Here is a 14976-nt window from a genome sequence, read left to right on the forward strand (position 1 = left end):
AAGATGCAAAAGGCGCTGGAGTATGTTCAGCAGTGGTGCACATCGAAGGGCCTAAGGGTAAATCCAGGCAAAACGGAGATGGTGCACTTCACACGTAGAAGGAGGGGTGCTGTTAAGGCTCCCTCCATTTACAACACAATGCTGAAATTCTCGAGTGAGGTCAAATACCTAGGTATTTGGCTCGACGAGAAGCTCAGCTGGAAAAAGCACATCGCCATGCAGACTAGAAAGGTCACCATGACTTACTGGGCATGTAGGCGAATGTTTGGAAGCACATGGGGTCTAAGGCCGAAGATGGTCAAATGGATCTACACGGCCATTATGACCCCACAGCTAACATACGCAGCCGCAGTGTGGTGGACAGCCTTGAACAAGGCCTGCCACAGGAAAGCGGTGGACAAAATAGGCAGGCTTGCGATGCTGGGCATAACAGGGGCCCTCAGAACGACCCCCAGCTCAGCGTTGGAGGCTCTGCTCTTTATGCAACCTCCACACCTAATTATAAGGGAAGAGGCAACAAGAGCGGCCGCAAGACTGCGGCTACAGGGAACATGGAAGGGAGCTAGGAATGGGCATGCTAGTGTCCTCCGCGCGGACAGAGAGCTGGAAAGGCTACTGTCGCGCGGTGCTGACACCTGCAGACCCCGATGGCACTTTCGCAGAAAGTTCTCGGTCAATCTTGGATGGGGGGAAACCCCGTCAGGAAAGGATGCGGACTGGGTGCCGCCCCGTGGACTAGTCTGGTATACGGACGGATCACGGGTGAGCGGACGGGCAGGTGCGGGGGTCTGGTCAGAGGGGCCCGCAATAGCGAGGACCATTGGGCTGGACTCACACGCAACCGTGCTCCAGACCGAGCTAGCTGCCCTAAGAGCCTGCGCCAGGATGATCATGGAGAGGGGGGACAAGGGCAAAAAGATCTTCATCTACTCAGATAGCAAGCGCGCGCTGAGAGCAATACTCAGGTATGAGTGTTGTTCTAAGCTGGTGAGTGAATGCGTCGAGCTGATGGAGGAAATTGCCGTAAATAATCGGCTCGAGGTGGCCTGGATTCCGGGACACGCTGGCATCAAAGGCAACGAAAAAGCCGATGAGCTAGCAAAGAACGGTAGTTGCATGGGCTTTCAGGGGGAGGTGGAGCACGTAGGCGTGCACACCGACTTTGTGAAGGACCTGGTCAAGGAACGTGCGGATAGGAGGATCGTGGAGAGATGGGACTCGGAGACGGGTGCCAAGCACACGAAATCCCTCCTAGGAGAACCCACTAGGAAGTTGGCAGAGACCCTGTTGGGCCTAAACAGGGTTAAGCTCCGTACTATGGTGGGGCTTATCACTGGACACTGGCCCCTGGCTCTGTACTTATCAAGGATAGGCAAGGGGACTGACCCCCTATGCAAAAGATGCGGGCTGACAGAGGAGGATCCTCTTCACCTATGCACAAGATGCAGCGGACTCGATGAAGCCAGATGGAATGTCTTCGGGTCTACTTGCATAGATATACGTGTCGACAGGGACGGGATCAAGGGGCTCCATGAGTTAGCTCGTAGGGCACAAATACTCGATACCAGCGACTAGACGGCTGCCTGAGGGCAGGGTGTAAAATGGCCGAGAGGCTGATTGCACCTCCGGACAGGACCGTCTAAATATGATAAGTGATAAGTGATAAGTGATGTATTTTAGTTTTAAGTTTTATTTTTTAATAAAATTTTTTTTTAAATAAATATTTTCTTTTTTCTATTTTTATTTATTTCCCTCGATTTATTTCCCTTAGTTTTAAGTTTAAATATTAAGAAAAAAAGTATTTTAGATTTAGATTTATTATTATTAAATGTAGTTTAGTTTCAAGTTTTTTTTAATAAAAAATTTTTTTGAATAACCATTTGTTGTCTTTTTTTTTTTAAACATTTACTTCGTTTATTTTTAAATTATAATTAAATAGGAATTGGATGGGGAAAAATTTAACGGGAGGCTTTTTTTTTTCTAGTTTTTATTTATTTATTTATTTATGTTTCCTTCTATAACATACATTTGTCTTGTAGTTAATTTTCATTTTCGCGGGCCGCGGGTTTTTGAAACTTCGTATTTCAATTCGAAATACGAACGGCTAAAAACCCGCCAGCCAAAGCTGAAGACGGCACCCCCTGAGAATCGGTAACCCCTCCCACAAACGTAGATTCCCAGAATTCCACAGTGTCGGTAAAAACGTAGGGCCGCCTCCTGACACCAGGAGGCTTGCGCAAATGTAAACACTGTAGGGCCCATTTTTTAAATAATGAATATCTAGTGAACAAATTAACTTAAAAATATGGAAGTTGGATATTAATTATCAACAAACGATTCCCTATCCAATGATAATAACTATTCGAGGCTACAATAAAATATTAATCGAGTGGCGGGATAGCCCATACTCATTAAATTGTTTAATTAATTATTAAATAATGAATGCCTCCAACCGTTTTTAGTGCATAACAATATTATACAAAACTACTACAATCAATCTAAATGCATAAAATACTTAATTTTTAAAAAACAGTGCGCGCCAACTAGCAGCGGTTCAATCGCGGTTTTTTGAAACCATAGGGCAGTGTCACAAAACCATCAAGCCGCCGTTTTGGGCCTGTCCCACGTACGATCTTACTCTCAGGTCTCGTGATGACGTCATGATACACTGTCCGACGAATACCATGATAGTCGATCTGGTAGGGATCTGCTTTATCGACAACAAGCGCGCGAATCGAGTCGTAATGAATTTGTTTACGCGATTCATAATTCAGTCTAACCCCTTTTATTTTACTAACTTCCGCGATACTGCCGTCCGGTTTTTTTACGCGATAAGTGTAAAATTTAGGCCCCCCAGAGACAAAAGAAGTAATGGAACTTCCTTCTCCGTAGCCCTCTACTTCGTCGGTCAAATCCCCTAGAAAATTCCCTAGCGGTAATTCATTTGATTCATCGCTAATGTAGATGACCGAATCTGTATCATAATATAAAACACGTTCTTGTTGTTTTTCTAGATAAGAATATAACTTTAGACGCGCGTGACCGGTTATATAAGCCGCAATAACGACATTAGCCTTAGTGGACATTTCCGCGGCTTCGTTTAAATGTTTCCAGGACATGAAGAGAGTGTCGTTAGCGACAGGAACAAGTCCTGCTAATTCAATTTCAGGATTAAACATTATATTTGCAAATTCCTCATGTGTTCGAATAATAGCTTTTTTTGTCAAATTCTCCCTCTCCCCAAATTTACCCCATAGACAGTTTAAACAAAGTTTTGCTACTGCTTTTAATCCGGCATTCTTTTGAATTTTATCTTTGTCAAGTTTTATACCTTCTCGCGCCTCATATTCAGCAATATATCTATTCTTTGATTCATCATCTACACACTCAGCAGGCCAATCCGAAGCCTCTTGTTTTATTTTCAAAAAAGTGTTAATGTATTCGGCAAATAATCCGCCTGTTCGCGTCACAGGATTATAACGCGTAGTTCTCTTATACTCCCAAAGCTCACTGATTTCTAATATTTTATACCCCATTTCTACGGCTTTACGAAGTTCTGGAGCGACCCAAGTTCCCAAAAATTCGCGATCAGCGGGATCATCATGAGGGCAATTGTCTTGTACAAGATCATCGCAGCATGATCGACAGAGAGGGAACAGTAACTTTCCATGAGCTTTTACTGGTAAAACAGGGTGAAATAATTGACGAGGGGGTAAAACGCGACATTTCACAAGACCTTCTATCCGCGAAATATTATTATTAGGGCATATAAGCTGACAATGACGCCCCACATGGACAGTGGGATGTCCAATCGGGAAAATCCCTGTCTTTAAAACGTATGGGTATAACGAACAAACGTCAACATAGCGAATTTTTTCATTATCTTTTACATCATAATGTGTTACGGTATTTCCTGTTCGTCCCCCGAAAAATGCATCGCGCGGATCCAGGGCTATAAACATCTGCTGATCAACGTTTTCTACAAAATTCGCCAGCGAATGATCTGTCTTTTTTTGACGAATAAAATCGCATTCCCACATCTCAACGACTTCATAACCCGAGTGTCGCAGTTCCCATGCAATAGCCCCTGTTCTCTCATATCGACTCTCTAGTGTATCCTTGTGACTTAACTCTTTATCTCTATTGAATTTGAAACACCGTGGGCATCCGTGCCAATAACATCCGTGGAACTGATATGCATATTTCTTATTATTATTCGCGGTATCCTCCCAAAAACCATCTAGACGCAGGCCTGATGTTGTTCTGTGCTCACGAGTTCGTCCGGCATGTATTATTCGATGATTCTCGCAATGTTCGCGCCACAAGAGCCATTCAATTGCGATTTTCGACTGCACTTTCCCTAACCGATATCCTCCCTGAGGTATAATACCTATCTGCTTGTCTTTTAAGAAATTTGTTTGAAAAATACGCATGCATGTAGAAGCGATCGTTACACATTCTGTTCAAGGACAGACATTTCCAGCATTCATAATCAGTTTTCGAAATTCAACACAGGCTCGTCTCAAAATTGTAACATCAAGCCTGCAATAATGAAGAATTTCTTTACGAAAATCAAATTCATAATTTTCTTCGACACGATCATTATACCAGGATAAGAATTTTTCACGATCTTGTACTCCCATAGTGTCAGCACCATAATATTTTCTATCAGGTATAGGCCCTACGTAGTTTTGATTGTCGTTTGTATTGAAAAAATGTGGAAAATAGCCTTTCGCTATATTCCCCAATCCAAAAGCTTTCGGTAAACTTGCAAGAGCCATGTGAAAATAATTTAAACTGTTTATAAATTTATTATCCCCAAAATCCATCAAGATAATGTTTGTTCCGTTAATTATCGCTTTAATTTGACTGTTAATGCGTTTCATGACGTCTCTCAAAACGAATTGTGAATCATAGCCTTTCGCGTTATGTGCAATACAAACTACTTTTTTATACGTCTTACCCATCGATGTGATGTAATCAACAAATCCTCGCACAGGATCCTCACCATCGAAAACATTTTCCCGATGTTTACACACGCCACACGGATTTCCGTGATTATCGTTGGCGTTCACAATGTCATCGTCGGTCATATCTGCACAACGATCACACACAGTTTGGGCAACGCAAAGATTAGGAATGTGTACGTTGACGTCTGTAGTTCCTTGCAGAAGCTCATCCTGTCTGGTTTCAAAGTCGTAGAAAACAAACGCCACGCGTTTCAAAGTCAATTTTTTCTTGCTTTTTAAGGTGGGCATATAGCAGAGATGAGAAATATCTTCGTCCTTTTGACATACGTTGCAATAATATTTATGGCACACATGATTCTGAGTTTTGCGATGATCAATTTTCGTGGTACATTGGCCACACAATTTTATATAGTCACAGACGGTGGGGTTATTTCCGCTGAAAGATCCTGGTTTCTTATGTTGATCGAAGCCCAATCGCCCGTGAAACTCTCGCCTACAATCGTCACACACTATTTTATCAACAATCGTAGAGTCACACGGAGGATTCTTCAAACACCTATCACAAGTCTTATCACAAACATGTCCTTGCGTAGTGTAAGGTTTGTTACAATGCTCGCAATAATACTTCACGCCAAAGAATGAAGGTAAATTTTGGATTGGCTCATAGTGGTTCTCTTCAGGATAATACACAATCGTTAAGGTATATCGGACGGCCATCTTTCTGCTAATCAATTCAGGTGTACCATCGTAGAGCACAGGGCGATCTTTTCCGTTTCTCATGAGGAAATAGACCTTGATAAGGCATCCTTCTTCAGCCAAGTATCGCTGATATTGAGCAACTTCCTGTAGACCACAGCCTTCGTCAGGAGCAATGACTCCTGCCCTTTGAGTTAGTCTTTCGGCCTCCTCACGTTGCATTTTTCCCTTGCATTGCCGGATTGCCTGCCACACCTCGTGGATCTTGCCCTTATCCGCTCTGGTTTTTAATTTTTCTGCATGTGCTTTGGCCACAACAAGTGATCGGGCTAGACACAAGCCATCGTCATTCGAAATCTGAAGGATACATTTTCTACTAAGCCCTCTTTTCATGCTGTTTTCAAGGAAACCTTGACCTACCGGGGCTTCAGCCACGTGAATTTTGATCCAAAACTTATCGGCACATCCGAAACCGTTTGCGCTCTGCGCGATAGAGCTGACAAGATTCCATAGATCTTGAAACTCATATCCTTTGATCGCACGTGGACTTATCCAGGCATTGTCTCTTTGCATATTTGCAAAATTGAATGTAAGACACATTCGATTCATACCACGTCCTCCAGCCTCAATAATTTTATTATAGACATCACGAAAAGCTTCTTCAACCCAGTCTGCAGGGTCACGACTTTCAGGTAAAGGGTTGATTGCAAACTCCATCACATGTGTGTCGAGTTTGAAACGTGGAAGTCTCTGGCGTGATCGTCGTATTATCCTTAAGGCCGGCAATCGATTTTCAATCTCTTCTTCGCGGCCATTTTGTTGATCTGAAATTGGATTTAGTATTTTTCAATAAAAAAATATGCCTAAAATTTTTTCTCGGTATTATAAAAGGTATGACGCTAGATACTTACCATTCTGTTGATCTAGTAAATCTAGATTAAACTCTTCAACAGCTGCCAAAGCCTTAGGTTAGGGTCACTCATAACATTTTCACCACCACCACATTGAATATCAAAGGGCTCAGAATTAAAATTTTCGAATAAATCTCCATCAAAATTATTTTCAATGGCAAAATAACCGAATAACTCAAGATCAAAATTATTTATCCAATCAAAATCTCCCTGTGGAGGTGTAGTATTTTCTTCGGACGGGTCACTGGGCCCCGCTAAATCGTTTGGGTCCGACATTGTGAATGTCCCTTGGACGACTGCAGTTAGTGCGAGAAAATTCGGGCTATATTGGGAAAAGTCAGGGGTTTTACTGTTGGCGCCACAGGGGGGCTACTGCACTTCTTCACCTTTTTTACCTGCCCCCGCCTACGCGCATTGTCCTTGCCCTAGACATAGGCAAGCCCACTTGACCCCAATACAGGTGCATTACGTCACGCCCCTCTCTCGCATTTTCAAATCCATATTTTCGGATATCGTAAAATTGTATAACATGATGAGATTTTAGGCATGATTAATCAGAAGGCAATATGGACACGAGGTGGAAACATCCCTTTACTGCAATGATTTGTGGTCCCACGGGTTGTGGAAAAACATTTTTTGTTAAAAGGTTTTTGAAGGAAATTAAGCAAATGTGCGATACACAAATTGAAAAAGTGATCTTGTATTACGCTGAGTGGCAGAATGGATATTCGGATTATGATAATAATTTTGTCGAATTTCGTGAAGGCCTACCATGATCTGGAGATTTTGATGATAATAAGCCAAAATTGGTTGTCGTGGACGATTTGATGCGGGAATCTTCGAATGGTGCAATAGTTGATTTATTTACAAAAGGAAGCCATCATAAAAATCTCAGTGTAATGTTTCTATCTCAAAATTTATTCCACCAAGGAAAAGGACAGAGAGACATTTCATTGAATACAAATTACATCGTCGTATTTAAAAATCCCAGGGATCGTACACAAATTGCCCATTTGGCTCGTCAAATATATCCAGAAGATCCAAAATTCCTGCAAGAAGCCTATTTTGATGCAACTTCGGCAGCTCATGGCTATTTGTTGCTAGATTTGAAACAATCGACTCCTGAAAACTGTAGGTTTCGTACCAATGTATTTCCCAGTGATCCCCATCCTTATGTTTATATTCCGCGGAAGGATCGCAATATAAAAGGAGGAGGGGCATCACGGAGTGTACCAGTCGTTCATGTGTGATGGCAACGAGAAGTCGTTCTGAAAGCGGCTCTGTTCGCAAGTCGCTGGGAGAAAAAAATACAGCCTTATTACACGCACTCATCTACGCACCACCCAGGCTACGCCGAGTAATAATACAACACGCTAATAAAGATTTAATGCGCTACATTTGCGAGTGTGCTTTAAATTTGTTACACGGAAATGTTCCTTTGAAAAATTGCGAGAAATCAAAACTGTGCAAACATAAAAAACTATTGAGAAAACTCGCCGATAAAAAACAAAGTTTAAATAGCAAGAAAAAAATCATTAATCAGAAAGGTGGTTCAATTTTACCAATGCTATTGGGTCCTCTGATAAGCGCACTTATCTCAGCCATTGTATAAGGATGGAACATGCACGTAAAACGATTCTTGTACCAGAGGACAGTGTGGAACGTCTAAAAAAAAATTCTTCACATGTTGATGCTCACCATGTGTTAACTGAATTGGCTAAAGAAATTCAGCCATCAGCCGAAACTCCAGGCACTGTTACAAGTAGATTAGATACCCAGCTATTGGAAATTTTAAATTCGAAAAGCCCGAGAGACGATCATGAAAAATGGAAGCTGTATAACGACGTTCTGAGGCGATATTTGTTTTATACCGAACAAAATAAAACGCCGGCGTTAGAAACGGAGGCCCACGGCGAAACTGAAACCACTGAACGATACGACCCAAAAGCTATTGTTGCTACTGTACCTAAAGTATATCAGCGAAAAGCCTCTGGTATACTAGAATACATTGCCGCCATTGATACTGCTAACAGACTCAAATGGAATTCACAAGGACACGTGACTTCGGATGGACAGACATTTCCTGGTGTTAATATTGTGGATCTCATACAAGATGTTGTCAGAGCACGGAAAACATATTCAGCTAAAGGATGGGAACATTTTGCCGTTTATCTCCAAAGCCTGAACACCCTTCGGGAGTTTCCGGGTAATCCCAAGTTTCATCAGCCTCCACCAGCATTGCCCGACATTAGGAATCGAAGAGAACCTGAAATTTCAGAGGACGAGAGTTCCGTAGACGAAGGTAGAAGAAGGAAAAGCTATAGATCACGCACTCCTCCTGTTCATCGCCCCCGTAAAAACTCGAAAAAACCCCGGCTTAGTTCTCCCTACACTGCGAAAACCGAGGAAGTTACATCATGGCTTCCGTTTTGAACAATGACAAACTCTCGAGGACATATTTTAACCTTCCAGAGCCGGAGGCATACACAGGGGCTCGAAATATTTTGTCAAAACATAAGAAAGAAATACCTGAAAGTGAAATAAAAAATTGGCTTAATGCTCAGAACACTTATACTCTTCATAAACCCATTAAGCGTAAATTTCCACGTCTTCATTATACAGTAACCAACATTGATGATGTGTGGGAGGCAGACCTAGTTGAATTGATATCATTAAAAACATATAATGATGGGATTTCATATTTGCTTGTAGTTATTGATGTCTTGAGTAAGTTTGCCTGGGTAGAACCATTGAAAGATAAATCAGCATCACAGGTTCTTGAAGCTTTCAAGCGTATAATGGATACAAATGGAGGGCGCGTTCCTGTTTCTATACAAACGGACAAGGGAAAAGAATTTATGGCCAACAGTGTCCAAAAATTTTTTTCTGATAAGAAAATAAAATTTCGTGTTGCACGTAATCCCGACATAAAAGCTGCAGTTGTAGAGCGTTTCAATCGGACATTGAAGGAACGTATGTGGCGTTACTTCACACATAGTCGAACATATAAGTATACAGATGTTTTGAAACAAATTGTCGAGTCTTATAACAACGCGCGACATTCTTCAATAAAGATAGCGCCTGCGGCTGTGACTATGGATAATGCACCATACGTATGGCGTAATATACAAAGTCGATTCAAGACGGAGAAACCACGTAAAGAATCCTTTAAATATAAAGTCGGCGACTATGTACGCATCAGTCGAACGAAAGGCACCTTTGAGAAAGGATATGAAACTAATTGGAGTAAAGAAATATTCAAAATAACGAAAGCTGTTTTTAAGCAATCATTGCCGATATACGAGTTGATGGATTTTGCTGACGAACCAATTGAGGGATTTTTCTACGAACCGAATTGGTGCTTGTCAATAAACCAACGGACGAGGACGAGTTCATAGTGGAACGTGTCATACGCTCCAAGGGAAAAGGAAAAAATAAGCAGGTTCTTGTTCATTGGGAAGGATATCCTGATAAGTTTGATTCTTGGATACCTGCTGCAGAACTGCATGCAATTGGGAAAAAATGAAGAGAAACGAATTATATATGGTGCTTCCCAGCAACAGCAGCATGAGCTATCATCCTGATAATACAGCATCGAAATTCACAACCTTGCTTCCAAAACAAGTTGAACTGGAAGGAGAATGGGTAGTGGGTCTGAGTGAAATACAATTTCCTTGCAATTTTTTACATATACGTGATCGAAAAGATGCTTCAATCAATTTCGTTAGTAATCCAATCTCCAATAAGAGTAAGGTAAAGGCACTACAAACATTTTTTCTACCTACTGCAGTTTTCAAAGATATAACAGATTTAGTGGGGTTCATGAATACTTTTCCGCCTTTGAGTGCTCATATCCGATTTGAATATTTGACTCAACAAGGTTTTGTGAAAATTGTAAAACACTGCAACACCAGAAACTGCACTAGCACAGTTCATGCAATAGATTTTTCCGATAAAGTAGCCGATATGTTAGGGTTCGAGAGAGGTGTGCACAAACTCACAAGCGCCAGGCCCTATTGTGAAGGATCTTTACCAGCAAGTTTGGCCAGAGGCTTGCCTGCGAATTTGTTCATCTACAGCGATATTTGTGTACCCTCCGTAACAGGTGACGTGCAGTCATCTCTGTTACGAGTGGCACCATTCAGCGTTTCTACGTATACCTATGGGTCCATACACTGTACTACGTTTTCCACTCCTCATTATATTCCATTGATGAGGTATTCATTTCGCACAATTGAAATAGATATAAGATGCAATCAGGGTGATATGATTCCATTCGAGTATAGGCCTTTGAACGTGACACTTCATTTCAAGAGGATTGATTGACTAAAAAATGAGCCCCTACATTGCATATTACGCAAACCAAGCTGGTGGAGGAACAGTGGATCGATATAGTGATTTTGGAAGGGTATTCGTTGGAAGTCCTTATCAAAGAGGACATGGAATTGGTGCTTTCCTTGGGGGTCTTTTTCGACGCATTCTGCCCTATCTGGGAAGCGCAGCCAGAGCTGTCGGTAAAGAAGCTCTCAATGCGGGTATTAACGTTGTTGGGGATGTAGTGACAAATGGCAAGCCTTTAAAGGTGGCGCTGGAAGACCGATTAGCCGAGTCTGGATTGAAATTGAAAAGGAGGGCCCAGGACAAAATTGGGACCATGATACGTTGTTCAGGATATAAGAGGAAGCGTAAACGCCTCGCCTCTCATAAGCTCACTGGCCGCGGATCTGCCAAGACATCCAAAACTCGGAAGAATAAAAAGAAGAGACCCGTTGCAAACAAAAAAAGCAAGAAAGTGAAAAAAGTAACGAGACATAAATCAAAGCGGAAGACTCGTGATTTGTACGATATTTTCAACTAATTATCATGTCGTTTCTACATTCGCACTCTTCTGAGTGTGTGAAGTCGGAGCTGGACCTATTTACCATACCACCTACCCAAACAAGTATTGAAAATTCTCAATTTGTTTATTACAATCCTGTATCTACGCTGTCGGACGATGCCCCAATTGAATTCATCGTACCAGGCCATGGAGAAGAATATATTGATTTGGCACATACCATGATCAAAGTTCGCGCCAGAATCCTGAAACCCGATGGCTCTGCTGTACTCGAGGACTCTGTTGGTCCTGTGAATAATTTTTTACATTCAATGTTTAACCAAGTGGATGTATATTTCAACCAAAAAGTTGTGACGCCTCCGAATAATCTGTACGCCTATAGAGCATACATTGAAACATTACTGCACTATGGTACAGATGCAAAGTCCTCACATCTTGGAATGTCGCTTTGGGCTACGGATAGCTATGGTGCAATGGATTCTACTGCTGTAGCGGCGGGTGATGCGAGAAACAACAATGGGCTAGTCTTACGTCAGGCCTTTACTAAAGGTGGAAAAGCATTTGATCTACTGGGACATTTACATTGTGACGTGTTCAATCAAGATAAGTTTTTGATGAATGGCGTAGAGCTACGCGTTCGTCTTATCCGTGCAAAGGACGACTTTTGCCTTATGGACGATAGTGCCCTGAATTATAAGCTGCGTATAGTAGAAGCCTCCTTGATTGATCGTCGTGTCAAACTTAGCCCTGGAATTTTGATAGCTCATGCTAAAACGCTTGCAAAGATAACTGCGAAATATCCTTTGACACGGGTTGAGGTCAAATCTTTTGTTCTCCATAATGGGATTATGGGAGAGACAATAGACAATGCGATTTTGGGACAGCTGCCTAAAAGAATCATACTGGGATTTGTTGAAAATGCCAGTTTCAACGGCTCGAGGAAGAAGAATCCCTTCAACTTTCAAAATTTTGGAATAAACTTTTTATGTCTGAATGTCGATGGACGTCAAGTACCTACAAAACCTCTGCAGCCAAGTTTCACCTCTGGCGTCTGTCTAGATGTGGAAGCATTCAACACACTATTTGCTGGTACTGGAACACATTTCAGTGACCATGGAAATAGCATATCTCGTGCGGCCTATTCCGATGGATTTTGCTTGTTCGCGTTCGATCTGACCCCTGATTTATCTGCAAGTTCCGCTGGCCATTGGAATCTGGTAAAAGTGGAAGTATTCGCATTGAAGTTCGCTTCAATAAAGCAACAGAGCAGAATGTAAATTGTTTGTTGTACGCCGAATATGACAATTTGCTAGAAATTGATTGCACAAGACAGGTTATTGTCGACTACAGTGGATGAAGATGGAAGACTAATTAATGGACGCGCAACATAAGATTGCATTAGTTGCATCCAGCCTGCTGAACGAGACCCCCGCTAATTTCCCGGCTTCCCGTCGTTCTATGAATACGTTTGAGCTCCTGGAAGTATTACCGCATACAGATGCATGCATTGGAGGTGTCTACCCTGCCGACCGTATCCCCTGGACATGGCCCCGACCCTGTGCTATCATCATCAACACCGACAACCACAATCATGCAGGAAGCCACTGGGTTGCCGTTTACCTCGGTTGAAATAGGCGAGGAATCTATTTCGACAGCTTCGGAATGCCACCCTTCGATACACGAATCTCTCAGCGCCTTAAGCGAAATTGCAATGTTTATGAATGGAGCCAGAAAAGACTCCAAGATATATGGTCTGATGTTTGTGGGCAGTACTGCATTGTTGTCCTTCACTGGTTGTTCAATGATCGGTCTTTACAGTCCTTTCATAAACTATTTACTTCAGACACAAAACGTAACGATCGCATTGTTATGAAAATGTTCAACAAAATTATTCGAAAACACAATTGTAATCGTAGAAATTTAAGTAAACCTTTTTAGAACTTGTCTGGTAAAGGTAGTTTGCAATGTAACCAACGGTCTTTAAAAAATATATTCCGTTTGCAATAATTTAATAATAATAATAATTTTGATTACCACTATTTTTTAAATCCCCAATATTATGTACCACCCCTCATACAAGTATAATTTCTGAATGAATGACTTATATACTCAATAAATTATGTATTATATATTTATTTACATTTCCACATCTATACCCACATTTCCCACGCCCCCCTTTTGAATCACGTGGCCCTTGCCACCCACCCACCACCCACTTCCTGTCGAACAATGACATTTTTTGGGGACCCTCACCCCAGGGGGCCCTAGAGCGGCGACGTCCTCCTCAAAGGACAATGGGGAAAACGTGTTCGGCCACGTCTGGAAAAAGGGGGAAGGTGGACGATTCCTGGAATAAAATTCGCCAATCGTGCCCACTTACTGCTCTCGGACGACATAGAAATCCACCTGAGGCAGCTTGAAAAGGTTCTCAGCTGCCTCAGGGGTCGCCGCGTTCTGGTGGCGGCCGATTCCAACTCCCAACACTCCCTTTGCAGCGCCAGGACCACTGACCGTGGTGTCCTCCTGGGTGAGCTCATCGAGTCTTTCGGTCTGCGCGTCACGAATGATGCTAGGCAGGGCCCAACCTTCAGGAGTGCCGCAGGTACGTCGTTCATCGACGTCACACGGGCCACTCTTGGCATGTATAAATTCATACGTGCATGGAGGTTGGAGGACGAGTGGTCCACCGGTGACCACACGTCGGTTTTCTTTCGTTTGGCGATCCGGAGTTCCTCATAGCGCGTCAATAACTCGGGAGTCGGCGAGGGCTCTACCATGCGGTTTAACGTTCGTCGGGCCGACTGGGAAAAGTTCGAGGCGACCCTCGATGAGGAGGCCCGTGAGAAACTCGCGGACCATCCGCTGGATTCCACAGCGGATGTTGAGAGAATGGCAGAAGTACTGGGTGACGTACTCACCAAAGCCTGCCAAAATTCGATGCCGCGCCGCACACATTACCGTCGCGCGAATCCGTGGTGGACCGAGGAGCTGACCAGCAAACGCAAACTGGTCAGTCGTCTCCGAAACGGCTACTGAAGGGAGACTAACCCTGATGCGCGAAAAATTAAACAGAGCAGGTATCGTGTAGTCCTGCGATCGTATACCAGGCTACTTAGGACAACTAAAGAAAATAGCTGGCGCGGTTACATAACGATGGAAAGCAACGCGAATCCCTGGGGCTTCCATTATAAATACGCGGCTGATAAATTGCGCGTAGGCACGGTCCTCAGCACACTTAGAACCGCGAATGGCACGACACTTACAATGCGTGAGACTGCTGAGGTCCTGTTGGACACACACGTACCCGACGACGACCTCAACGCAGACACACCGGAACAGAGAGACATCCGGGAAACCGCGAGGAACCTAACGGTCCAGACAGACGACGCACGAGACTTGACGGACGACCAACTTAAGGGTCTCGTCAAGACCCTTAAGAATGACAAAGTCCCAGGATGCGATTTAGTTGAAGTTAGGGTCCTGAAAGTCGCGGTCATGAGGATGCCTCACATCTTCACGCGACTCTTCAACACCTGCCTTAAGCACGGCGTTTTCCCCACCG

The 14976-nt window shown here is 43.0% G+C and overlaps 1 protein-coding gene across 1 annotated transcript; it reads left to right on the top strand.

Annotated features, from left to right (window-relative positions):
• Positions 1 to 10910: 10910 nt before the first annotated feature.
• On the top strand, positions 10911 to 12771 carry LOC135171678 (uncharacterized protein F54H12.2-like). Its single transcript, XM_064138301.1, has 4 exons — positions 10911 to 11112; positions 11613 to 12226; positions 12299 to 12503; positions 12680 to 12771. Exons 1-4 carry the CDS (start codon positions 10911 to 10913, stop codon positions 12769 to 12771), a joined length of 1113 nt encoding a protein of 370 aa, XP_063994371.1.
• The last annotated feature ends 2205 nt before the right edge of the window (positions 12772 to 14976 follow it).

The sequence above is a fragment of the Diachasmimorpha longicaudata genome, unplaced genomic scaffold, assembly GCF_034640455.1.
Source record: "Diachasmimorpha longicaudata isolate KC_UGA_2023 unplaced genomic scaffold, iyDiaLong2 ctg00000076.1, whole genome shotgun sequence".
Taxonomy (NCBI): Eukaryota; Metazoa; Arthropoda; class Insecta; order Hymenoptera; family Braconidae; genus Diachasmimorpha; species Diachasmimorpha longicaudata.

Coding starts and splice junctions, on each gene's coding strand:
- LOC135171678 (XM_064138301.1), top strand. CDS start 10,911: ATGAGCCCCTACATTGCATATTACGCAAACCAAGCTGGTGGAGGAACA. Junction 11,113..11,612: donor TAAAGAAGCTCTCAATGCGG/GTATTAACGTTG, acceptor GCCATGGAGAAG/AATATATTGATTTGGCACAT. Junction 12,504..12,679: donor ATTCAACACACTATTTGCTG/GTACTGGAACAC, acceptor ATAAAGCAACAG/AGCAGAATGTAAATTGTTTG.